The sequence below is a fragment of the Hibiscus syriacus genome, unplaced genomic scaffold (genome assembly GCF_006381635.1).
Source record: "Hibiscus syriacus cultivar Baekdansim isolate YM2019G1 unplaced genomic scaffold, ASM638163v2 tig00110819_pilon, whole genome shotgun sequence".
Lineage (NCBI taxonomy): Eukaryota > Viridiplantae > Streptophyta > Magnoliopsida > Malvales > Malvaceae > Hibiscus > Hibiscus syriacus.
In genome coordinates, this window is record NW_024062875.1 from 1,490,605 (window position 1) to 1,517,395 (window position 26,791).

At 35.9% G+C, this 26,791-nt stretch overlaps 4 protein-coding genes and 1 long non-coding RNA gene across 6 annotated transcripts; 2 read left to right on the plus strand and 3 right to left on the minus strand.

Moving 5' to 3' along the window:
• Window positions 1–1,977: 1,977 nt before the first annotated feature.
• LOC120142160 (zinc finger CCCH domain-containing protein 66-like) lies at window positions 1,978–4,133 on the minus strand. 2 transcript variants are annotated; one of them, XM_039156890.1, is made up of 2 exons: window positions 2,414–4,133; window positions 2,215–2,382 (listed from the first exon to the last, which is right to left on the minus strand). In XM_039156890.1, the coding sequence occupies exons 1-2, from the start codon at window positions 3,939–3,941 to the stop codon at window positions 2,354–2,356; spliced, it is 1,557 nt and encodes a 518-aa protein (XP_039012821.1). In that variant the 5' UTR covers window positions 3,942–4,133; the 3' UTR covers window positions 2,215–2,353. The 2 variants fall into 2 exon arrangements, with proteins under 2 accessions (XP_039012820.1, XP_039012821.1); XM_039156889.1 differs by having other exon boundaries at window positions 1,978–4,133.
• A 387-nt stretch (window positions 4,134–4,520) lies between these two features.
• LOC120142223 (phosphoinositide phospholipase C 4-like) lies at window positions 4,521–7,328 on the minus strand. Its single transcript, XM_039156970.1, has 9 exons — window positions 6,961–7,328; window positions 6,645–6,841; window positions 6,403–6,538; window positions 6,078–6,317; window positions 5,742–5,977; window positions 5,516–5,633; window positions 5,164–5,316; window positions 4,999–5,085; window positions 4,521–4,902 (listed from the first exon to the last, which is right to left on the minus strand). The coding sequence occupies exons 1-9, from the start codon at window positions 7,273–7,275 to the stop codon at window positions 4,609–4,611; spliced, it is 1,776 nt and encodes a 591-aa protein (XP_039012901.1). The 5' UTR covers window positions 7,276–7,328; the 3' UTR covers window positions 4,521–4,608.
• A 3,818-nt stretch (window positions 7,329–11,146) lies between these two features.
• Window positions 11,147–12,910, plus strand: LOC120142224 (peptidyl-prolyl cis-trans isomerase CYP20-1-like). The gene is made up of 7 exons (XM_039156971.1): window positions 11,147–11,274; window positions 11,563–11,641; window positions 11,927–11,974; window positions 12,066–12,089; window positions 12,215–12,397; window positions 12,514–12,589; window positions 12,664–12,910. Exons 1-7 carry the CDS (start codon window positions 11,200–11,202, stop codon window positions 12,800–12,802), a joined length of 624 nt encoding a protein of 207 aa, XP_039012902.1. The 5' UTR covers window positions 11,147–11,199; the 3' UTR covers window positions 12,803–12,910.
• Window positions 12,911–13,348: 438 nt separating this feature from the next.
• LOC120142037 (inositol 3-kinase-like) lies at window positions 13,349–26,461 on the minus strand. The gene is made up of 3 exons (XM_039156797.1): window positions 26,446–26,461; window positions 15,567–16,493; window positions 13,349–13,789 (listed from the first exon to the last, which is right to left on the minus strand). The coding sequence occupies exons 2-3, from the start codon at window positions 16,431–16,433 to the stop codon at window positions 13,532–13,534; spliced, it is 1,125 nt and encodes a 374-aa protein (XP_039012728.1). The 5' UTR covers window positions 16,434–16,493; window positions 26,446–26,461; the 3' UTR covers window positions 13,349–13,531.
• On the plus strand, window positions 14,815–15,535 carry LOC120142038. Its single transcript, XR_005517815.1, has 2 exons — window positions 14,815–14,881; window positions 15,371–15,535. It is a non-coding gene; the product is annotated as an uncharacterized LOC120142038 (long non-coding RNA).
• Window positions 26,462–26,791: the final 330 nt, after the last annotated feature.

The window sequence follows — 26,791 nt, forward strand, 5'->3', positions numbered from 1 at the left end:
AGTTGCCATAAGATACCAATACGATTCAACAGAGTTTTATAACCAATGGCACGTCTGAGAAGTCGAACGATGACCGAACGCCTCATACTATAGTCGATTCTGTCATGCACTTGATCCGCAAATTGGATCACCGGATATGGGCCATTGTTGTCCACGATACACTCGCCATCGACACCACCTCGTCCATGGCCTGAAGCGAAACTACATCCTCAATTCGTGGTGATTGACTCGTAACTGCCCCAGCGTAGGATAACTTCTCCTGTTTATCAGCATCTTCTCCAGCATTAGTCTTATTCATCTGTGCTTCTATTCCCTCCTGGGCTTCCTCCATATGATCATCTTCATCTTCCTTATTTCTCACTTTCTTTGTCACACGTTGATCTTCATCTGGGAAAGGGGAGCCCGGTCCTTCAAGTTGCGGGGAACACAAGACTTCAGGCCCGTTAAAGAATTCAGTAGGGTTACCACTGTTCTTGGGGAGTGCCTGAGTCAACAACATAGGCGCCAGTTGGTTCTCAGCATTGCGTAATTGAGGAAGAGGGTTGACTTTAGGGTTTTCCATTACTTTTATGTTTATATTTTAAGGTTAGGATTAATTGTTTTTGTAATCTTTGTATAGATTCAGTCAAATATCATTATTATTTTCTTTTCAATTAAGTTTTTCTTGAGTTTCATCTTCTTTTCTATTATTTTGTTCAGTCTTTTTTTTAATGTTATTAGTAAGGATAAATAACAATGGTGCCCTCTTATGTTTTTGTTTTGTTTGATGTTGGTCACTGATTTCCAAAATGCAATATTTTGATCACTTACGTTATCGTTTTATTACATTTAGATCACTGGATAGTTAACTTTCCTTCGTTAAAAAAGGTTAATTTTAAAACTAGCCCCTGAAATTTTAAAAGTTTTTTTAAAACCCCCTTCATAAAAAAACCTAAAATATATTTTTCTCCTTAAAAAATCCCTTTCTCTCTAACCCTAAGCCCATATCCTCGCTGCGGTTGCCGCCAGCCATCGATTGATTTTCCTGTGTTTTACCGACAGGTAGTGACTGCCCCTATGTTACAATATACAATACGCACAAAAGACAACAAAAAATCTGGGCAGCTTAAATATCAGATAAACAAAATCTACAAGTAACATTGTGGTTATTAGCATCTAAACATTACTAACAAGGCCTCCAAGACTAATACAAATAATTATTATACCTCACAACATATGTTCCATGGGACATCTTAGCCTTTTTCAAGTGCTTGTTCACTCAAATTAAGGCCTGACTTTATCAAGTTCAACATTTTAGTGCCTCTTTCAACTCACCCTTGGGTTTGCCAGCATCAATGGCGACAAGATGCATGTACATCGGTGCTTTTGAAAGGCATAATTTGAGGGCGAAACAACATTTTTCAAATTACAAGACTTACTTCAAAGTATTGAAAGATTAATCATCTTTATATGAAGTATTTATTTTTAATTTTTTTCTAGGAAAATGATTACATACATTATATAAAATAAATTATGCAAAGTATTTTTTTGGTGTTATCTCATATTTTCCAAAATAATTCTCTCCTGGTTAGGATATGAGAACAAATCTGATATCTATCTTAATATTTTTAACTAAGTAGAAGGTGAGATGAATATATTCCACACCATGACACCAGCAGCATAAAATAAACCCAACACCCAGTATGGATTAAGATAAAGAAATTAAGAATTCTTTTTTTTAATTCCTTTAAGTAACAATATTTAGACCATTGGATTTCCATATTACAGTATATGAAAAGCAAGTTTTCACAAAAACATCTATATATGCGTATTTATTGAATAATTCAATACTTTTTATAGTACATAATATGTATACAAAAACCCCACCAATTATATATATACTTGATATTGACCTACCTACCTTCTTCACCAAATCATTGATGGACGAAACAGGGAACTTTCATTAGAATTAGTTGAAACCTTTTGTTAAGCCCACCTTTTTCTAGCTTTACTTTTGGGTCGCCATATGCTCATGTTCCATATAATATTGCTCCACCCAGGTAGAGAACACAGACGTTGTTATGATGAGAAATTTATTTCTCTTGCTGCTCGTCCTCGACACTGAGCTGCTCAGAAAGGCTGTCCGTCACCAAAGACTGGACCCAGGACACATCTGGCTCCTCTGAAGTTGACGATATTGACTGTGCTGGATCTCCCAAATTACTGCTACTGCTTTGGAACGCAAAACACAAAGCGTGTGTTAGTTTATTTTTCTCTTCTCCCTGTATACCCCAGTCTAGTTTTCCATCAGGCGAACCCCAATTTGAGAAGTTACAAGGCACTGCACTTGGTGAAGAAAACCCCAAATGGTGATTTATGGAAGTAAGTTCCATAAAGCTTGGCCTCCGGTTTGCAAAGGCAGCTGGATTTGGACTTAAAATTGTACCTGCAGTCGGCCTAGATGTGTCGACCCCTGAGGATTGAGATGCCCTCATGGCAGAGGATGCTAGGTTGGTCATGTAGCTGACTCCAATGGGAGACTGCAGCTGATGAGTTGAAGTATCGAGTGAGATTCCTCCAAACCAATTTGATTCACCAGTTTCGTCTACAGATGCAGAAAAGGTTGAAGTAGTGGACAAGGGATTGTTCCAATTGGTGGTGGAGGAAAGACCTGTTATCTCATCAATTAGCTGCTGAGTTGGTTGGAGGTGACAACTTTCCGGTCTGAGTTGTTCCATTTCCAAGTCCATATTCCAAACTCTTCGAGCAGTTCTCAGCCTACTACCATGAAGCTCCAATGACGGTACGATAATAGACTGGTTAGGCCACGTCACTCCAGCTATAGGTGAAGATATACTACCAGTACCAGTAGGGGTCAAGGGCGGTGTTGATGTTGAAGGTAACAAAACAGATGGGGAGCCAAGACCATGTGGGCTCATTGAACCCATTTCTAAAGAGGAACCCATAGCTGAATAAGATCTTGGGGAGGGCAGTGCTGAACCTATTGAAGCATACACAGGACGAAGCTCTTCAGGCTTGTGAGCAAAGAAACAAACCCTCCTCTTGCAATTAGTCTCGTCCTTGCATAAACGAGTTCGATATTGGGCAGGATGAAGCCAACACTCAAAAATACCATGTGCATACTCGCAATTATCGCCCTGTTTGCAGGAACCCTTACGGAATTCAGGACAAGGAACACAACTGTATAGGTATTTCCTAGGATCACGTCTCCTCGCATTTTCCCCGGGATGCACAAAAGGGCACTCGGTCCAATCATGAGAGTAAGCTCTCGAGCAAGGCGTGACCTTGAAATTATACATCCTAAACTCATCTGTGCCATATATCTCACTCTTAATGTTCGGAAGAGTAAAATCAATAGAATACTCTTTCTTTTCAGTTCCATCTTTCAAAATCTGGACCATTGAATTACAACCCTCTATTTCCGTAGGCAAACCTTCTATTTCACCATCATATCTGCTTCCTTTCAACAAAGACTGCAACATCTTCTTCTTCAAGCTGAAAGTTGAATTACGAGTCGGAACAATTAAATCAACAGGCCTGTTTCCATTAGCATCAAGAGAATTGATATCAGCACCCGCATCAAGCAAGATTCTTACAACCTCAGTAGAACAAAATGATCTACCGGCAACAGCACAGTGAAGAGCAGTGGCACCATCGGAACCATGAGCTCGATTAACATCAACATGACCGCTTTTGATAATATAATTCATTACGTCCTTGCTCCCGAAGAGGGAAACAATCAAAAGAGGTGTTCTTTCTTCAAGCCCCATCTTCCTCGAACCAATTTTCCTTCCGTACCATAAGCTTGACTCATCGATGTCATGACACCCTTCTTCGATGGCACTTTTGAACCCAATGAGATCATTCGAAGCCGACAACTCCAATAAAAACGATAATTTTTTAGGAACCCTATCTACTTTTTGTGACCTACCCTTCATCATGAAACCAGTTTAAGTGAATTCCCTCTTTGAGTCACCAAAGATGGAAAATACGCTTATTTGTAAAAGAAACAAGAAGAAATATTCAAGGAGTTGATGAAAAAATTCAGACACTGAAATTGGTATAAAAAGGGGACAAACAAAGAGTAACGACATCCACCACAATTCATGAAATTGACAGAAAACTGAAAGCAAACTGCATCATATTTTTTTCCTAAAGTAATCAATCTGACGGATAAAACACAACAATTAGATATGTAACAAATAACCTTTTACAGAAACTACAAGACAAAACCATATTATAAACAGAGAATCAGTTGTAAAAATGGAAAAAGAAAAACCTCAACAGAAATTAACTACCTCCAGGGCTCCAACAACTGATTTGCCTTTTTACCTTCAAAATATTAGAGATATTTTGGATGGTTATCACCTTTACGTGTTTTATTTTAGGGTTGGGGTTAAATTACCCCTAGTGACATATTTATTGGAATGAAACTGGTTTGCGTTGTGCAGTAAAGGAAGCATATGGAATAATTTGGCCCGGGAGTAAGTATTATGCACCTGGAGGACGGAGCATTGTTCTGAATCAAAACAGCTAATTGAAAGTAAAGTGATCGTGTGACAGTAAAGAGATTAGGTTAAAGCAATACATATCTTCATGTTCATAGTCTCAAACAAACTCAAACCGCATAAGTAGTCTTACAGAGTTGAACTTCTCCCCCTTTCTATCGAAGAGGGGGACTGCTCGAATCCCAGGCTTCAGTTCAGAGACTGGCAAACAAGTTTGACCTGCAAAATCATCTTTCTCTGATATGTCATATTCATGGACCTCAATTCGGAGTAAAGCCAATTCAGGAACTCTCAATGGAAACATAAATTCTTCGTCCCAAACAGGTGTCCAATTGTCTTCTTTTTTCTTTGTTTTCTTCATTATTTCATCAGTTGGAACTCCCGCAATACCAACCTGCAATCAAGTTTTAGATTCAAATCAAAACTTTATTCGAAATTAAACGAGTTCCAGATCATTTCGATTTTCGAATACAGGTGCAAAACATCTTACCCTGGTGTAGAAATCGGGCGGAGAATACAAGTCAAAGTGTGTATGTTTAAAATCCAAGTGCCACCCATCTCCCATATATACTTTCACCTGTTAGTTGACAATGAAGGGTTTAGTTAAAAGGGTCCTGAGAAGGATGAGAATCTGTTCATATTGCAAAATGCTTACCTTTAAAGTTTTCTTGACAGGCACGTCGGCTTTTGGATCAAAAACCGAACCATCTGGATTCACATTCATCAGAAAATCCGGTTTCTTCACATAACCACTGCCTCCATTAGATCTGAACATCCCATGCATCAGCCAAAGATACCTACCGTATCCCTGCAATCAGACCGAAACCTTGTTGGCTTGACGTATGAAGTGCACTATCCATTATGGAACCATGTCATTCAAAGTCGAATCACGACAAGTTATTTTTGCATTCGAATTAAGAAGCAAAAATAAAATTGACGAGAATGCTCTTTGCATTTAAGATGATCCAAACTTGTACAGCAAATCAAGGAAGGAATTGAAGGAATACCTGCATGTTAAAGGCAACCATTTGAGCACCATAAATCCAACCAATCAATGGCTTGTAGTTTGAGGAGTTAAACCGAGTGCCCTTGGGATATATTCTCAGGAAATTCTTCTGAGTAAATCTAAACACAACGATATCAAGATTAGAATCAATTAGATTTTGCATATTCAGCACATTATAGTTATACCAGGAACGTTCAGTTAGAAACTAATACAAATATTTACTATACCTCACAACATCTGTTCCATGGGACATTGTAGCCTTTTCAAGTGCTTGTTCACTCAAACTAAGGCGCCTGACTTTATCAGGTTCAACTTTCAGTGCCTCTTTCAGCCCACCCTTGGGTTTGCCAGCATGAATGGCGATAAGATGCTTGTACGCAGGTGCTCTTGAAAGGCGTAATTCGGGTTCAAATGAATCAGTTTCTTCATCGTCCCGATTGTTCTCACTTCCATCACTATCGGTCTGCAAATCATAGATGGAAACTTCAGTGACTCCCTAAAAAACTAAATATAGGAAGATGGTGCAAATCATAGATGCAACTCAAATTCATTTCCAAGCACACCTTGTCATCTTCTGGATCACCTGTAAGCCCTGCTGGTTCTTTTCCCCAAACATCATCATCAGACTCCTTCCCCTTTTGAAAATTATTCATTTTGTCCTTATTACTTTCGGCTTCAAGGTACTCTTTGGGAGGTTTTGTCGAAATAATAATCCGATACTTGAGATCCTCCGGCGTAGGGGCTTCTTTCAGACATTCAGAATCAGGGTGAAACAGCATTTTCCCAAACGTTTGAGTAACCATCTACAATGAGATCATTTTCAGGTCAATCAAGGGTAATTCCAAACACAAGTTCTTTCTGAAAAAGACAAAGAATTGTATAAAGTACCTGAGCAACTTTTGCCTGAAGTTCTGGAGTTAGGTGGTCTTCAAGAGTAATTACAACAGGATAAGGTGATGCACTAAAGGCATGTTCTTTAATGGATTTTAAACACTTGATGAGTTCAACAGGAGTTGTCAAAGTCCTATAGATTAATTAAATCAATGATTTCAAAAAAAATTCTTTTTTTTTGATAAATGATTTCAAATTAACATAGCAAATAAAGGGAATTAGAAGCATTTAAATTTAACCTTCCATGAAGAACATGAACATCATCTTTGGTGGAATTGGGCCATATATCAAGCTCCACCACTCTTACACCTCTCTTCAATGCCTTTATGATGGGCACATCGCTACAATCACTGCTTAGCTGATTCCCAGTTAAATATGAATTGTGGCCGGTGTATATGAAATAATGGGACAATGGAGCTGTCATGTCATGGTGGACCTGAAATATAACAGATCCTATCAAATTGTGAAGAACATTCATCGTTTTCCTGGGGGAAATTTTCTTAGTTGTTGGAACAAAAACAGAGAGAAAAAAAGAAAATAAAACAGAGCAAGCACCTGGTCACCAATGGACGGATTCAGATCTGCAGAAAACAAGTAATGGTGGAAATCATCAAGGGTTAAACTGCGTCTCCTGAACTTGGCCATATGATGCCGTTTTTGCAGCACCTGCTGAACAATCCCCTCTGCATTCGCCACCGTTGCACCGCCTTGCCCCTGCATCTCCACCAAGAACCGATGCAGCTGCTCCGCCGTCATGTGGGGACCACCCTCGGCGTACTTCTTGAATGCATCATTGACGTCCGGTGGTGGTGCTGCCTCGGTGACTTTGAACTTCCTAGTAAAGCACACACACATCCTGTAACTCCCCATCGAAGGACTCTGTTATTTTTTATCAGAGAAAAGTTCACTTGAAAGATTTAAACAGACTGGGATTTTCAGGGGAATGTTTAAATGGTTATAAAATTGTATTTTCTTTTTTTGACCAAGGGTTTTAAGATAATATTAGATGAATGTTTTAATGGATTTACTTTTGAATTGTCATGCTTCATCATGATAATTATATTTAAATATAATTAGGGGTAAACTACATAAATGGTCATTAATGTTTAAGTAACTTTCTCTTTTCCTCATTAATGTTTCAAAAGTTTAATTTTTAATATCATTGATTCATAACGATTTGGTTCATCATTAAGTCGACTGATATGACATTGTTTGGTCACGCAAGACAACTTGTTGACCGGTTGTTGGATTCCATCTCTTTTAAATCCCTAAACATAACTAAAAGTCTTTATACAAATCTTTCGTTATTTTTACAAACTAAATTTTTAATTTTCAAATACAATTTATACGATATTATTTAAATCTATATGTTTTTTAATTATAATTTTTATTAAAAGTTCATGATGTAAATGATTTTCTCAAATATATAATTTTAAAAAATATTTTTATAGTTTTGAAATAAATTATGAATTTCATATATTTTTTTAAATTTCCTTTTTTTTTGTTATAACCACTAATATTCGATCCGTTGATCGATTAATCCGTATCAGATACTGTAGAGGTGAGGACGATCCTCCCAACCCAATTTGCTCCATTCACAAACATCAAGATTCGAACCTCTAACATTGCTTAAGAGATCTAGTACATCATCCCACTAAACCAACTGGTTGTTAGTAAAATTTTCTAATTTTTTAAAATAAAAAGTATTGCTTAACTTTTAGGTTATAATTGAAGAGTTAAATAAGATATTATTTAATAATTTTAATTTGTTATGACATCTAGACAATAACAAATTTATAATAAAATTTAAAACTTAGGGTGTATTTTATAACTTTTAAAAGTTTAATATTTAAAATATTATATTAAAATAATTTAATGATTCTTTTTAAATTTTATTTTTTAATTAATAATAAGAAAATATAAAAGTTGAAGTGGCATGATTTAAAGATGAGAAATTCATGACAATATAACCATGAAGATAAAAGAAAAAGGTATCCTATGAGTTACGGATCAAAATGCTGTAGTAATAAATAAAGGCAACGTTAATGATTCACATGGGCGTGGGTCTACACTGATTGAAAGTCAAATCATTTTAGATTATTTTAATTTGTATGGATTTTGAATTTATATTTATTTTAAGAGTGGCTTTTAATTTCACTACTTCATTTTAAATTTTTAGGGTTGATTTATTACGAGGATCTCAACCTTTTAATTTTGATTTATTTAGATCTTCGAAATTTTGTTATTAATTTTTTTAAAAAAGTTTGTGTTTAAATTGATCAAATTAAGTTTTTTAATATTAAAATCTATAAATCTAGTTTTATTTATTTATATTTAATGATTTTAGAAAAAGAGTTAAATAATTTCAAATATTTACTTTTCAACTACTGGTACTAGACTATTCCATTTATTTGCTCTTGTACTCACCAATCACTATAAGTCTATTTATGTATAACGCAAATTCCAATAAAAGGATATTAATTTAATATGTATAAATCATAATTTATATCACAATATTCTAAGAATACATTTTATTTAATTAGTCAGTGAAAAAAATTGCACACATCATTTATTATTTGGATATTTTTTAAAAACATTTATGTAACATTTCATATTCAATCATTATAAAATAAATTGAAGTTGTTACATTGAACCGTGGGAATAATCATTAAATTTTAATCTTTTTTATAGTAAATTCATATTATTTCATAACAGAGCTCTATTACATTTAAAATATTTGAATAATTATAAAAAAATATTTAAAACAGTTTATATAAATCAGAGCTTCACTATACTACAAAATTAAATAGCATTAATCAACAGAATTTACAGATCATGAATACACAAATAAAGATCCTATGAAAATCTAGTATCCATTAAAGCATCGATATTTTAATCTACTGAAATTTTTTTATATTGTATGAGTGAATCTTAACTATATATATATATATAACTGAGCTTTCCAGTGATCCAGGAAAAGGAAGTCTTTCCTTTATCTACTAGCAATTGTATATTCATCCTGCAGAAGAATTAAGACGAGAAACCCAGTCTCAATCCCTTTACTACTTCACACTTTTCTTTGTTCAAATCCAAGCAAGGACCAGTCCTGGATCATGTACTACTTCGTGCGGAGATATCTACAACATCGGATACCCTTTTCGCCTGAGAGGTGATCCACGGCTTGCGGTGACCCTGACTACGGGCTTAATTTACTGCCATGACAACAATCAAACCATCCTTAGCCATCGGGAACTGCGTTTTGCCCTACAGAATATAGATCTGTAGGAATGGCAGAAGTGTCAGGCGATGGTGGGTATAATAATAATAGAGAGTATTGTAGTCCGCAACCCACTTTTGTGAGATGCTGGAGCCTCGGAGGAAATCGATAGCATGCGGAGCAACATAGTGCCCTGTTTGAGTGGGAATGCGTCTCGGGTTTACGTTAATTACATGTTGTATCCTCTCGAGTGGTTGCAGCATCATTTCCGTAGCCCTCACCGATGATCAAAAGGTGAACCTCCCAACCGGTTACGGCTGCAGTTGGGTTTCGATCTGAATTGGAAAGTAGAGTGTAGGGTTTGTATGGCAGATAGCGGTTATTACTGCCAGTTCCTCGTCCAAGAATCGAGCAGGTTTCGATGTAGCAAGCAAGATGGTTCCTTCTCTTTGCTCAACTCGTTATGAATTCATATATTGGAATGAACCTTAATTTGTAGAACTCAAACATGGCGATTTTAACAATCGACTTATAGATCCTTACAATAAATTTTATGCAGATCACGCAACTCAACTTCGGAACTCTCAATAAACTCATCAAAATTGTAAGGACTTGTATTTAATATAGTATATCCATATATAACTATGTGAGCGTTTGTATTAGATTTTTTTTTAATACTTTGAGAGAGTATTTGTTTAAATTTTTTAATCATTGACAATTTATACACACCATACAGACAAACCTTTTTAGTTTAAGTGAAATTGTAGATCGAGAACAATAGTCTTTTGTTTATCAATAAGTAATATCGATTTGATATTAAAGGTTCGAAATGACCTTAGAAAAACATGAATAAAGAATTATATTAACATCAATGAAATATGGATTAAAATCAATTAAATTGATCAAAAAGTAAACTTACTGATAAAAGTTAATAATGATAAACAATTACGATTAACAATCAAAACTAATAATCAAAATTATTAATAGTCAAAACGATCAACACTCAAAATAGCTTGGGTCAATAAATAAGGGTCACACGAGTCGATCAACAGTCGGATAAAATACTAACCAATCAATACTTTGGTCGATCAATAAATCAATCAATTAATAGGTATGAGTATAAACTCCATGAAGTCAAGTATTTAAGTCAACCAAATGGGTCAAGTAATCACTCATTTTTTATCAATAGGTATAATATAAACGCTCAATATAATAATTATCATTTTAACCAATTAGATAATTTAGTTCGTTCGTACACCACACTTCTATAATTACGTGAAAGAAAATAAAAATTCATCCTTAATAAATGGCACGGAGGACAAAAAAAAAACTGAGATGGATGACATTTTCATTGGTAAGGACTATAAATAAGATAATTAGGAGAGTTCATTTGATAGTTTATCTAACCAAGAACCAATGACATTTAAACAGATCAACCAGTAAATTACGCGGCGCACGCTTATTGGCTGATCAGTATACCGGTGACATATCCTACCCCGTATATAGTTTCTTTGCTTCTCCTTTCTTCAGTTCATACGTTCATACCATTAATCGCCTCCGACGATAATTGAAGAGAGATGGATAGTTCACGATTGCTGCCTCTCACCTTGATTTGCACTTTGGTTCTTCTTGGATCTCTGGCTCTTACTCAGGTTTACCTTTTTTCATGGTCCCCCCTTTTTAAGTTCTGGGTTTTGGTTTTTTTGTCTTGATATGTGAATAAAATGTGAAAATCGCTTTACATTTTGTTAACATCATCTGGCTTCTTTTTTTTCTTGACTGATTGTTCGATTATTTTGTTTTTTTTTATTTGTTCGCACAGTTCATTGAGCTTAATATTGATGCTATATTTTGCATACAATTAGATAGATGAATTTGACGATAATCTGATACGATTAGTGAATTTCATTATTTGTTGTGTTTTTTCTTGGAATTTTCAGGCAAAAAAGTCCATCGAAGATCTGAAAGAAGTTACTCACAAAGTTTACTTTGATGTTGAAATTGCAGGAAAACCTGCTGGTATGCTTCACTTCTCTTACTTACGAATTAATCCCATTGGATCTGTGATATAAGCTTAAATGCTAGCCCTTAAGATTTGTGAGAAAGGGGTTTTCGCTTAAGAAGCAACTTAGTCTGCTTGTATAACTAATTATCTTGAGAAGGAATGAAGATTTAGTTTGATATTGGGAGAGTAATCTAATCATTCCATGTGGATTTCTGTATAGAAGTATATTTTGCTTTGCGTTATAGCCGCTCGTGCTTTCGGTTTAGACAGCTAAACGATTACTGAACTATTGTTCTTAGGTCGAATTGTTATGGGACTCTTCGGAAAGACAGTTCCGAAAACAGCAGGTATGATGATGTTATGGCTAAATTAATGGTTGTAGTCTGCAATTTTCTTGGCTGTTATTTTTCTAATCAGCTTAAACTTTCTTATATGCAGAAAATTTCCGAGCACTCTGCACAGGTATGAGTTATCTCTTTGATCAACCTTAGTTACCTTAAAAGATGTAATGTCTGTAGAACTAGGGAAAACCATTAGCAACAATTGTTTAATGTAGAGCTGTTATGCGATTGGGTTTTCCATTACAGGGGAAAAGGGTGTCGGAAAGAGTGGGAAACCTCTTCACTACAAAGGAAGTGCGTTTCACCGGATTATTCCAAACTTCATGATTCAAGGTGGTGATTTTACACTTGGTGATGGAAGAGGTGGAGAATCAATCCATGGTGAGAAATTTGCCGATGAGAATTTCAAGCTGAAGCACACTGGACCTGGTGAGAGCCAATATGTCATTATATCAAGTGCTATACATAAAGGAAAAGAATGAAAAGTTGTGACAATCATGAACCTTGTTTTCTTTTTTCTTTTTCTTTTTTTGGTGGAAAAATAGGGTTTTTGTCAATGGCAAACGCCGGTCCTGACACCAACGGGTCGCAATTCTTCATTACAACTGTGACAACGAGCTGGTAATTTACAAACTGACAGTCGCAAACAGTTAGGATGTTTATATGTTTCTAAGTTTTACATTGTTCCTAAACAGGCTGGATGGCAGACATGTTGTGTTCGGAAAGGTGCTGTCCGGTATGGATGTGGTCTACAAAATCGAAGCCGAAGGAATGCAGAGTGGGACACCCAAGAGCAAAGTTGTGATTGCTGACAGTGGTGAAATCCCTCTATAAATATCAAAGTTTGAGTCTTACTTTATTCCCAGTTAAGTTGTTGATAAATCCTTGGAGATGAACTTTTTGTTTAAGATGTTTGGGAGTTTTTAGGGTTAGTTTGAAGCAGACTTCGTTTAGCTGATGAAAATCGTATCTTTCACTTGCTCTATCACACGTTATGCTCAACCTTATAACATATGACCTGTTGGTTAGAATATGTGAAAACGACCTCTTGGGATCCATGAAAACTTGCCAAATTGGAAGAAACCCGTGTTAAAATAATTTGGCTATACTTAACATATACATATGAAAATGAGCTCAATATAAATAACAATGTTAATTTTTTTATGGAAAACAATGTTGAAAATATATATTCAGAATAGGTGGTTAAAAGCTCTCGGTTATCATATTCTCTCTTCTTTAGGTTGTGCTTTTAGTTTTGTTTTTGCCAAAACTCCAAATGAAGACTTTCGAAAATAATTTTGATTGGTAGTAAAGTTAATAATAATAATGTCGCATTGCCAACACAATATTCAAACCATTAAATAATTAATTTAATTAAACTGCAGCATAAGAATGTCATTTTTTTCTCTCTAAAATGTACGTTACCATGCAAGCATTGTTGCTACATGTATTTACCAAGTTATAATTCGCTTCTCATTTAAAGGCTCTTCACTCACCCCGTTCTTATTTGATGATATACCACAAAACGGAAAATGCTCCCGCTAGTGCTGCATCCTCTTCTGCTTAAATTGGTTTATCATAAACAGAATCTACCAACTTCTGCTGCCCATTACACGGGGGGTGGGTAACCTGCTCTACGCTCCCCAGTGATCTTGGCACATCCCGTACACATTCTTGAACGGAGCATATTGAACCTAATTTACACGATGCAAGGGAAGCATGGAATTCTTCATGCCCGTCCGGCTTTGTGAAACTCATCGAATCATCTCCGCTCCAGCATGTACTGTGCAGCGTCCTTCTTTGCACCTCATCCTTAATTCTCTGGAATGTCAAAAGAGGGAAAACAAACACTTTATGAAAGAAGCATTCCGATTTCATGGAATCTCAAGTGCATGGTTTTCACTCTACAACCAAACTTTTCAGCTATGTCAGTAATCCTAAAGAAGAGAGTTTCATATATGAAATGTATCAGCAAGAGATATCATATCGTGCAAAAAAAAATCCTATTATGTATGAAGAAATATTCCTCAAATTACAAACTAGTTGGTTATTGTGTGATCATTTGATGCAGATAAAAAGTGGAAAAGATGTTCATCTCTATGCTGAGGGAGCCAAATGCTATACAACTAGCACACTACAAGTTCCCAAAGAAGTCTGATAAAAATAACACAAATAATAGTAGGACGCAGATGTGTTCTGTTTCAAGAGAAAGATTTTCTAGAAGCCTCTCATGTCGGTCGAGACTCGAGAGTAATGTCTTAATTTGAATCTCAATTCATAAATAGAGTCTGGCATGGACAATAAGAACAACCTAATGTCTTCATTTAAGACAACGGTGAAGATAGAGCAATACTTTTACACTTTATGAATAATTCAACTAGACAAATTCACATCAAATATTTAGGCAAGCAATTTAGCAGTGCCATTTCGTAAAATCTTGAATCAACAAATCATCACAGAGCAAAGGGGAGGGAAGAAACATGCAAAGTTGTTCTCCGTCGACATACAAACACGCAAAAACTAGCCAGAGTTCCCTAACAATGATTTTTTTATTAGTTATACTATCCAGTTCCTCGAGGAAAGAACTTGGAAAGTTAAAATCTCAGTTTTGTTACGCAACACAACCAAACGAAAGCATATAATGATATAAATAACGGTGATGTACAACTTATGCTGCAATACAGTCGACTGAACATATATTCGATAAAAGAGCAGCAGCACGACTATTATATGGTCCACATTTCCAGTTTACATCTGATTCGACTCTACAAACAATGGACATTCTAAACATTTAACCCAACTTCCAACACATAATTCACTCGCTTGAATAGTATTGCCGTGCATGTACTTGTGCTACACAAAATGACACTTTCAATCAATGTACATTTCAAATTGTTTCATTACATGCAACCAGTAGGGGTGTAAACGAGCCGAGTCGAACTCGAGTATTGTTGAGCTTGACTCGACTCGAAAACTCGCGAGCTTAAAAGTTAAAATTTTTAAGCTCAACTCGAACTCGAAATCCTAAACTGAAGCTCGTGAGCAGCTCGAAAAGACTCGAAATGAAAAAAAAATCTTAAACTTAACTCGATTGAAGCCTCAAACTCAAACATAAACCTTAAATACAATAAATCTTAATGTATATTTTTTATAAAAAAAATCAATACATAAATATTAATATTATTAATAATTTATTTCTAAAAAAATAAAATTTTAATATATTATATTTTCGAGCTGCTCACAAGTTTTTCGAGTCGAATATCGAGTAGCTCGTTTCGGCTCGTTAAGAACTCGAGTCGAGCTCGAGCCGAATCCATTCGATCCGAGTATTTATCGAGTCTTGATCGAGTCAATCTCGAGTAACTCGCGATCTGTCTCGCCTCATTTACAGCCAATCAACAGGCATCAATATTGTGAAAATACCATTTGCCAACATTATCACGATAAATTTCATCAGTAAATCACTGAAAATGCACATTTTGAGAGGGGGAAAAAGAACAACGTCAATTAAACAGTACCTAAATGTCAGCTGAAACGATTTCATATGCATGAAAGTGAAAGTAACATCAAAATACCCAGAAAATATGAAGCAACAAACCTGTAACAATCTTAAGTCGAACTTAGGGAGACCAATCTGACCAACCGTAAGTGACCCAAAAAGGTTACCCACCAGAGCAGCATCGGGAACAACCAACCCATGGACCAACCCGCCGACTAATCCACCCAAAAAGCTATCTCCGGCTCCGGTCGGATCAATCTGGTTAGCCCCAAAAGGCTCAATTTTCATTACCCCATCTTTCCAATAAACTTCACACCCATCTTTTCCCTGCGTTACCACCAGACAACACATTTGCTTCACTTCATCAACGTCCATAAACAGCGCCTCCTCCGATGACGCCTTCAAAAACTTAACCCGCGGTAACAAATGGTAAAACCCACTCTCTTTTAACCCCACAAGCTTTACCGTCCCGTCGTTTTTGTCAAAAGTACGGATTAAAGCTTGGACATCGATGAAGACGGCGTCGCATATTTCAACCATCTTTTCCAGCGTCTCCGGCAATATCTCCCCGCCGACCCCAACCGCCATTCCGAAAGCGAACCTTTTATCGGGCAGATCCGATGAATTAATCGGATCGCAAACCTCGACCAGTTTCAAGACCCGATCTTGATGAGCATTATCGGCATGACCCTGATCGAAATAGGCGTGGAAAACGGTGGTTTTAGAGGTGGGGATCACGACGGGTTCGTGATTAACCGGGTATTTAAAATCGAAGCCGACCTTTGAGGTTAGATGGAAAGAAACGGAGAGCGCGCTAAAGACGTTGGAAATGAAAGATGCGGCTCCCCCGAGGGTTTCGGCGAGGACGTCGCCACCTTGGATAAGGACATCGTGGCAGTAATTACCGACAATGAGAACGCTTTGGATTTGGGTGTTTTGGGGCTGAGGGATGGTGGTTGTTACCATGGCGGAGAGAAGGTGACAAAAGGAGGGATTGAGTCGTGCTGGGTTCTGGGGTCATGGAGATCAAGAGGAAAAGCAAACGAGAGCTAATCCATTCAAAATAAAAGGGAAAATAAGGGAAAGAGAGAATTAGAGGGAAGACATGGGAGGTGAAAAGGAAGACAAAGATCTAGGTGTCAACAAGTAGGGGAAGCCCGCCACATACACCGTTCATGTGAGGATTATTTATAGGTTCCAAAAGCTGCAAACTTAAATACATACCTTTTTGTTTTGGACCCGCGGGTGTCGTGACCGCTTTGAATTGCGAACCAAAGAATACCCTTCTTAAACACACAAATACAAGTCAGATTTCCCCGCTATTTTTCAGAATTACAATAAGAAAAATGGAATTTTGAAATTAGTAGTTGTTCAACGAAAATTTGGCCAATCTCTATTTTGTCAAATAAATTAAATATTTCTCTAAATTTCATATAATATAAACGTTATTTTAATTTTTAACATGTGCTTGAAAATAAAATATAAGTCACGTTTGAACAACATCTTATCCATACAACACTTATCACAAATAAATATAAATATTATTAATTACTAAGCAAACTATAGTTTTGTTAATATTTGATGTAATTAATAGACTGCGTTGAAAGTTGGTTATCGTTACGTAAGTTGCGAATTTTATGTTTTAATTTGTATTATTATTATTTATAAATGGTACGAGTGATTACGCCTTCCCGTTCGAAATTTCCTTTAACCATAGCAAAATTTTATGACATTTCATAAAAAATAAAATAAAATTTACTTTATTCTTAATGATATGATAATCCTCTAATTTATGGTGATACATGAAACTATACATTCTCGATGCATTAAATATTATACCCTCTCGACGTATATAAAGCAAGCAAAGAGTAATCCTAACAATTAAATGATTACTTGTAACACCCTTAACACATATACATCACTGCATATGAATTAAAAATGTCACACCAATTATATAGAATGTTTTCTATTTGAAAACCAATAAAATTTTATTTTTTAAAATCTTAAAATGCATTTTTTATTTTTCTTAAACTAATCATCACATAAAACCATACTTTAATATTTAAAAATATAATTTAATATTGTACTATTCATTTATTTTATTTATAGTACATAATATTACCTATTTTAAAATAGTTTTAGATATTATGTTATAAATCGTTATATAACTAATATAAATATTAAACCAATTAAAATATCATTAATATACATACCACTTACTACAAATATAACAAAAAATGATGTTCTTACTGATTCTAGTGTCGGACTTGATCTTCCCGAAATGACTCGCTAGCTTAACACCTACGTTTGAACCAATCACACGTTAAGTTTTTCACTTAGTGAGGTAATATAATAAAATAAAATAAATTAAACTTTTAACATAGAGAATAGGTGATATCATATAAAAAATATTATTAAAATTAAACTTGTATAGATCCAATCGCTATCAATAAAATTTTCTGTTTGTACTGACAGTTAAAAAAAAACCTTGCTCACCTTGGCTATGGAATCACGGCAGGTTGCATGAGAAGATGAGAGTTATCTTGAAATTTCTTACAAAAAGTCTCCTTAAAAGTCCAATTTAAATTGAATTTAAATTCATTTTAGCCCAAAAGTCAAAATTTCTCCTAATAAATCTTAATTTTTTACCAACATGTTATCCTTTTGTCTCCATTTTAATATCATTAAATAAATATAAAAATCTCATTTATCAATTTCTACTTTTACCTTCCCAATTTTTCAAAAATTCAATTTAGTTACTAAATTTAACTATTCCACTTTAACATGGAAATTCCTCCAAATTTTACTAAATCACATCAAATTCTACTAATTAAAAATATCAATATATTATTTCTAGCCCCAAAATACTTTCCTTCAAATTTTTGTAAACTTCCAATTTGATCCGATTATCCAAATATTTTACAATACTCTATCGCTTAATAAACTTTTAAACCAACTTCAAATCAAAATTCTGAAACTCATTATAATTCCATTCTTGGACTGAACTACTCATTTCTAGACCCAAAATATAACTTTTGAAAAATTTACATTCTTAGTCTTTAAGCTTTTACAAATTTACACTTTAGTCCCCAGACTTTTGAAAATTACTTTTCAGCATCCAATCCAAAATTTGGGATATTACATTACCGATTTTTGATGTTGAAGCTGATAAGAAAAAATGGAATGAACACAACGGACAATTGCATGGCATAAAAAAATGATAAGACGAAAGAAAAAGAATATGATTCTGCTTCATCAGCTCCTCGATATTTATTATATATTCCCCGTCCCCTTCTCACAAATCACAATACCTGTTTGGAATGTGATTCCACTTTATTTTCAAGCTTTACTTAAGACTCCTCTTCCTTAAAGTAAGTCAAAGCCCCGGGATAGCAAGTTTTTGGTTTTGGGATTCAAATTCCAAACCGGGTAAGCAAAATTATGTTCGAAAACAAACCATACTTGACACAACATAATAACAATTGCTTGAACCTAATTCATTCAACCATAAAAGGGAGACAAAAATATAAGATAAATCCAATTTCTTATAGTAGATTGGAACATAGTGATTGCAGACCATGTCACAGTAATACATCTTGGATTGATGGCTGAGTCAATAAATTAATTCATGTAGAACGACTATGGAGTAATGGAGAGAGGATATTAGTTTGTTCGTTTACCATGTAAAGGTTAAGATTTGATAACCAGCATGTCAAGATTCTCAATCGGCATGGATGCCACCCATTACAAGTTCTTGGATCAGGACAGCTCCCCGTGAACTGAGCTAGGGAGAAGTCAAAGCCTGGGTTCTACAGAATGAAAATAACACATTGTAAATGTTAAGTTCAAGTCACCCCTACAAGTAGTTGGAATATGGCCTGAACAAGGTATTGAGTCAAAAGTTTAACTGCGTGTATTTGGGTGGCAATGAACCACACAAGAATCAAATAATTGATAACAGTTCAATAGGACTTACACGAGCAACCACAAAAGCAGAAATAAGAACAGCCAAATAATAATTGTGAGAATTAAGAGTTTCTTACGAAAATGTGATCAAAAGACAAATGAACACTTGAAAAAGGTTTTACAGGCATCAAAACTCAAAACATTCCATAATAAGCACATAAAACTAGCATTTCATTTACAGTGCAAAATGTTTTAACTCTAAACCAACCAAATATAGACCAGATTGAGCTCCCATTTATAGATGACATCTTCATCTTATCCACAAGCCAGCTTCTTCAAAGAAACTTCCCTTTTATTTGATTAATTATTAATTTAATTTTGCTTTGTTCTGTATAGGATATTATGTTATGTCACTGCATAGTATATTAGACAATTTACCTAAAATGATTGGATCTACCTCAACTGTAATTATTCAACTCTTCACCTATTAGTGGTTAGAAACGTCATTTACATGATTATCCGATGGTTCTTTTCACTCCAAAGCCTATCTTCATTTTGCTGCTGGTCTCACATACTAAGCAACAAGATACCATAGAAGAACCAAAAGTTAATCCTGTGTTACATCAAGAGTAGCACAAAATTCGCAACATGCAGCTTCATGTGAGATCATTTATCATTCCTCATCAATTTAAAAAGTACATAACTAAGACTTAAGATTTCATACTTCTAGAGAAGTAATTTCCAAAAGCCTATAATTAGATGAGTAGCAACTCATTCATGTGAAGCATAAGAGGATCAAGCCTTAGCTAATATGGGGCTTGAGTTATAAATACATATTACATTATCCACTTCTGATGATATTTTTCTTCGGAAATTTTAGTGAATATAAATACATGTAACTGAGACAGATATTGCTGGAAAATCTAAGAAAAAACTATGAATCCACATGAAATAAATATAACATGAAACAAGGTAAAGCTACATATTGTAATATAGCTTGCTGAAATGGAAAACATACGAATATCTTAATCAGGAGAGGAAGCCTGAATGAAACTTATAACGAAACTAACTTCAACTTCACAGAAACAGGAATGAAAATTTCTCAAGGCATGGGGGTCGGATATGGAAACGTGTCTAACAAGGACAAACTCAAAATTTCTCCATGTTTTTCATATGTTTAGATGATTATACCCCCATATCCATGTCCGAATACAGATCGGACACAAAGTTAAATAACCTAGCTTTTAACAAGCATCACAAAGGAACGAGTGGACCCTAAAATGAATAAGCTCGGCACATTAAGATTTGCAATAGCATAAGAAATTACATTGCTGTTGTAACACTAGAATCATTCACTGCAGAACGGATTGAAAAACCACATCCTAACATTTAGAGCAAGTAATTTAAAGAAGGAAACACATGATTCACCTGTTCCTGAAACCTCTGAAACGTGAGGCGCTTTTGCTCTAGATCAGTGGAATATGGGTCCAGCTGACCCCTAGCAGAGCACAAGGTTCTTAAACTTGTGGTCGTGGGATCGAGTCCCACGGAGGGAATTTCATAATTCGGAGGTCTCCACGGAAGCTGCTCTCAACCTGGCGTTGGGGGCAGCCTACTATCATATCTCCCCCCCTTACCCCATTACATATGGGAAAAAAGGGTCAGCTAATTTTTTTTGACCCCTAGTATGATGAACATGTTTGACCCTTGTCCCTCTTCTGCAATGTTATGTGCATTATATCATCTTCTGGCCATAAATAAAACACCTCTATTTTAGCTCAACCCCAAAAACTACACTTTCCCTACTCAATTGTCAAAAAAAACAAATAAACTTAAACGATAATTAATCATCCTAAATCATGGATTCAGCTTAAATCAATATAATCGAACCAAAAAAGCTTCCGTTCCAAATAATTTAAAGTTTCTAAAATTTCCCCGATCCTAAACCCTATTGAAAGTCAGCATGCAATTCGGTGCACATGCACCGAAAGTGTGAAATAAAAAAAAAAGGCAGCCTCAATTGTTGACAAAATGAAAGGGCAAATTACAAACTAAAGTTTAGGGTATTTACAAATTGATCCTTAAAGCTTCAACTATAAATACCCTAGCTCATTTAGCTTAAAACCATCCCAAAGCATTCTAGCTTTCTTCCAATACTAGAGAGATTTTAGAGAGTTTCTTGTGAGTTGTTTTCTCCTTTTTATCTAGAGAGAATTATCATTGTTTTCTCCTTAGTAGATCGAGAGAGGTTGTAATTCCTATTTTCTCATAGTGAAATTCTTCTACCGTTGCCCGTGGTTTTTACCCTAAATTTTTAGGGGTTTTCCACGTAAATTTTGTGTCTCTTTTATCTTCATTTTTATTTTCTCACATTATCAATTGCGATTTTGCTCTATCCGATAGCCGTCTTCCGCAACAATTGGTATCCGAGCTAGATTAGAGTGTGTAATATCTACTTATTGTCTTTGTGGTTGCCACCAAAAGGTGGATCCTTCAACATAAGAAAGTAAGAAGTTATTACCCATTCTTTGAAGGTTCCAGAGAACTATTCAAGATAGTGAAATAGTGGGAGCTATCCGTAAACGAAGCAATGGCAACGAAATTTGATATTGAAAAGTTCAATGGGAGAAATTTCTCATTGTGGAAATTGAAGATGAAGGTCATCCTGAGGAAAGACGGTTGTCTAGCAGCTATCAACGAAAGATCAGTAGATTTCACAGACGACAACAAATGGATCAAAATTGACGGAAATACTATGGCAAACTTTCATCTAGCATTAGCAGATGAAGTATTGTCAAGTATCGAGGAGAAGAAGACAGCTAAGGAGATATTGGATCATCTCACCAAACTGTACGAGGCCACATCGTTGCACAATAAAATTTCCCTTAAGAGAAAATTATACACTCTCCGTATGTCAGAATCTACTTCAGTGACGGAGCACTTAAATACACTGAACACTTTATTTTCTCAGCTTACATCCTTAAGCTGTAAAATAGGAGAACAAGAACGTGCTGAACTTCTACTTCAAAGTTTATCGGATTCATATGATCAACTCATCATCAACTTGACAAACAGTAATGTCACCAGTCTAGTCTTCGATGACGTTGCACATGCTGTTCTACAAGAAGAAAATCGGCGCAAGAACAAGGAAGATAGACAAGTAAATCTGCAACAAGCATAAGCGTTGACAACGATTACAACGATGAGAGGGAGATCAACAGAACGTGGCCAAAGCAGCAGTCACAAACATGGTAGATCGAAGTCGAGAAGCAAGAAGAATTTAAAGTGTTACAACTGTGGAAAGAAGGGTCACTTGAAGAAGGATTGTTGGAGTGTAAATAAAAACTCCAATCCACAAGGCAATACCGCAAACACTTCAGATGATGGAGATGCTCTATGCTGTGAAGCGTCAACCACCATGGAAGGAAGAAAACGATTTGCAGATATATGGCTCATTGATTCGGGAGCAACATATCACATGACCTCAAGAAGAGAATGGTTCCATCATTATGAACCTGTCTAAGGAGGATCTGTATATAGTTGCAATGATCATGCCTTAGAGATCGTTGGCGTGGGAACCATGAAATTGAAGATGTATGATGGAACAATTAAAGTTGTTCGAGATGTGCGGCACGTGAAAGGTCTGAAGAAAAAATTATTATCCTACTGATTGTTGGATAATAATGCTAGCAAGATTGAAACACGGAAAGAAATCATGAAGGTGTTCCGTGGAGCGCTTGTGGTGCTGAAAGGTGAAAAGATAACTGCAAACTTGTACATGCTGAAGGGAGAGACATTGCTAGAAGCAGAAGCCTCTGTTGCCTCATGTAGTTCAAATTCTGCAATGCTATGGCATAAGAAACTTGGACACATGTCAGAACAAGGAATGAAAGTCCTTGTGGAGCAAAAGCTACTTCCAGGCTTAACAAAGGTATCACTTACTTTATGTGAGCATTGCATAACAAGTAAGCAGCACCGGTTGAAATTCAACACATCAAATTCTAGAGGTAAAAGTGTTCTAGAATTGGTTCACTCTGACGTATGGAAAGCACCAGTAACGTCCCTAGGTGGAGCAAAATACTTTGTCTCATTTATTGATGACTACTCCAGGAGATGTTGGGTGCACCCTATTAAGAAGAAGTCAGACGTGTTTTAAACTTTCAAAAACTTCAAAGCGCGGGTGGAACTTGATTCTGGAAATAAGATCAAGTGTTTCAGAACAGATAATGGAGGAGAATACACAAGCGAAGAATTTGATGACTTTTGCAAGAAAGAATGCATCAAAAGACAGCTCACAGTGGCGAACACTCCTCAACAAAATGGAGTGGCAGAGCGGATGAACAGAACCTTGTTAGAAAGAACAAGAGCAATGTTGAGGGACGCAGGCCTAGAAAAATCATTCTGGGCAGAAGTAGTCAATACCGCCTGTTATTTGGTGAATCGAGCTCCATCAACTGCAATAGAGCTGAAGACACCAATGTAGATGTGGACTGGTAAACCAATTGATTATTCAAACCTCCATGTATTTGGAAGTATTGTGTACGTGATGTACAACGCCCAAGAAATTTCAAAGTTGAATCCAAAATCCAGGAAATGCAAATTCTTGGGGTATGCTGATGGTGTAAAGGGGTATCGCTTGTGGGATCCCACTGCCCGCAAAGTGATCATCAGCAGGGATGTTATCTTTGTAGAAGATAAACTACAAAGAAAAGAAGATAATGATAGCGTTGAAAAGTCAAAGACTACACAGATACATGTGGAAAAGGAGGTTGAACAAGGAGATTATTCTGAAGTAGAACCAGCACATGATGAACAAGAACAAGAGAGTTCTGAAACTCCAACAACTCGTCAATTAGATCGTGTGAGAAGACGTCCCAATTGGCACTCAGATTATGTTATAGAAGGTAATATTGCATACTGCCTTTTAACAGAGGACGGTGAGCCATCAACATACCAGGAGGCAATAAACAACTCAGATGCTTCACTGTGGATGATGGCGATGCAAGAAGAAATTGAAGCCCTTCATAAAAATAATACATGGGACCTTGTGCCACAACCACAAGGAATGAAGCCAATTGGTAACAAATGGGTCTTCAAAATCAAGCGAAATGGTGACGATCAAGTTGAGAGATATCGTGCAAGACTGGTGGTCAAAGTATATGCTCAAAAGAAAGGTATTGATTTCAATGAAATGTTTTCTCCTGTGGTTCGACTAACAACAGTTCGAGTAGTTTTGGCAATGTGTGCTACATTGAACTTATATCTAGAGCAACTAGATGTTAAAACAGCTTTTCTTCATGGAAATCTTGAAGAAGAGATTTATATGTTATAGCCTGAAGGTTTTGAAGAAGACGAAAAGAAGAACTTGGTTTGCAGGTTGAACAAATCTCTGTACGGTCTAAAGCAGGCGCCGAGGTGTTGGTATAAGAGATTTGATTCCTTCATTATGTGCCTTGGATACAACAGACTTAATGTTGACACTTGTGCTTATTTCAAGAGGTCTGGTGATAACGATTTTGTTATATTGTTGTTGTATGTGGATGGCATATTGGTTGTAGGACCCAACAAAGATCCTATTGAAGAATTGAAGGCACAACTGGCTAGGGAATTTGAAATGAAGGACTTGGGATCAGCAAAAAAGATTCTAGGGATGCAAATTCACCGAGACAGAAGTAATAGGAAGATTTGGCTTTCACAAAAGAATTACTTGAAGAAGATCTTGTCACGATTCAACATGCAAGATTGTAAGCCAATTTCTACCCCTCTTCCTATTAACTTCAAATTATCCTCCAGTATGAGTCCTGGCAGTGAAGAAGATAGGATGAAGATGTCTCGAGTACCGTATGCATCAGCAGTGGGAAGTTTGATGTTCGCTATGATATGCACAAGACCAGACATTGCACAAGCAGTGGGAGTGGTTAGTCGGTACATGGCGAATCCAGGCAAAGAGCATTGGAATATTGTAAAGAGGATCCTAAGATACATCAAAGGGACCTCAAATATTGCATTATGTTACGGAGGATCAAACTTACTAATCAATGGTTATGTAGATTCTGACTATGCAGGGGATTTGGATAAAAGCAAATCTACTACAGGATATGTGTTCAAAATTGCTGGTGGAGCTATAAGCTGGGTTTCAAAATTGCAGTCAGTTGTGGCTACATCCACAACAGAGGCAGAATATGTAGCAACTACACAAGCCAGTAAAGAAGCAATTTGGTTGAAGATGCTATTGGAGGAGCTTGGGCACAATCAAGAGTATGTCTCTCTGTTTTGTGACAGTCAAAGCGCCTTGCATCTAGCAAGGAATCCAGCATTTCATTCAAGGACAAAACACATACGAGTTCAGTACCATTTCATTCGTGAAAAGGTGGAAGAAGGGACGATAGATATGCAGAAGATCCATACCAAAGACAACATAGCAGATTTCATGACGAAGGCGATCAATGCTGATAAATTTACTTGGTGTCGATCCTCTTGTGGCCTGTCAGAGACGTAAGCAACATGAATTCACAAGGTAGAAAGAATGATGTGAAGATATGATTGTTCCAATCAAATCTTCAAGTGGGAGATTGTTGAAAGTCAGCATGCAATTCGGTGCACATGCACCGAAAGTGTGAAATAAAAAAAAAGGCAGCCTCAATTGTTGACAAAATGAAAGGGCAAATTACAAACTAAAGTTTAGGGTATTTACAAATTGATCCTTAAAGCTTCAACTATAAATACCCTAGCTCATTTAGCTTAAAACCATCCCAAAGCATTCTAGCTTTCTTCCAATACTAGAGAGATTTTAGAGAGTTTCTTGAGATTTGTTTTCTCCTTTTTATCTAGAGAGAATTATCATTGTTTTCTCTTTGGTAGATCGAGAGAGGTTGTAATTCCTATTTTCTCATAGTGAAATTCTTCTACCGTTGCCCGTGGTTTTTACCCTAAATTTTTAGGGGTTTTCTACGTAAATTTTGTGTCTCTTTTATCTTCATTTTTATTTTCTCAAATTATCAGTTGCGATTTTACTCTATCCGATAGCCGTCTTCCGCAACAAACCCTAACTTGAACCAAACGATAAATTTCCAGAAAAAGGAAAACAAAATACCTAGTGTCAAAAATGCTGAATCTCTTCACCGGGAAGAAAAAAATCAAGCTGAAGAGAAAAATATAATTAACCTCAAAATTAACAAAATGATAAATTAAAATTAAGAAGGATAGAAAGAAAAGACTTAACATTGAGATAAGGAGGATTGGCTTTGATTCCAACTTCGACATGTTTGGATTAAATCTTACGATAAAATTGCTTGGAGTGAACACTAGCCGGTAAAGTTATGTAAATATTTACCTCTTCCCATTCAATACCTATTTCACCTGAAAATTAGAAGCAGAAAAAAATAGTTTTTTTAATGAAATTCTAAAAGAAGGTAAAG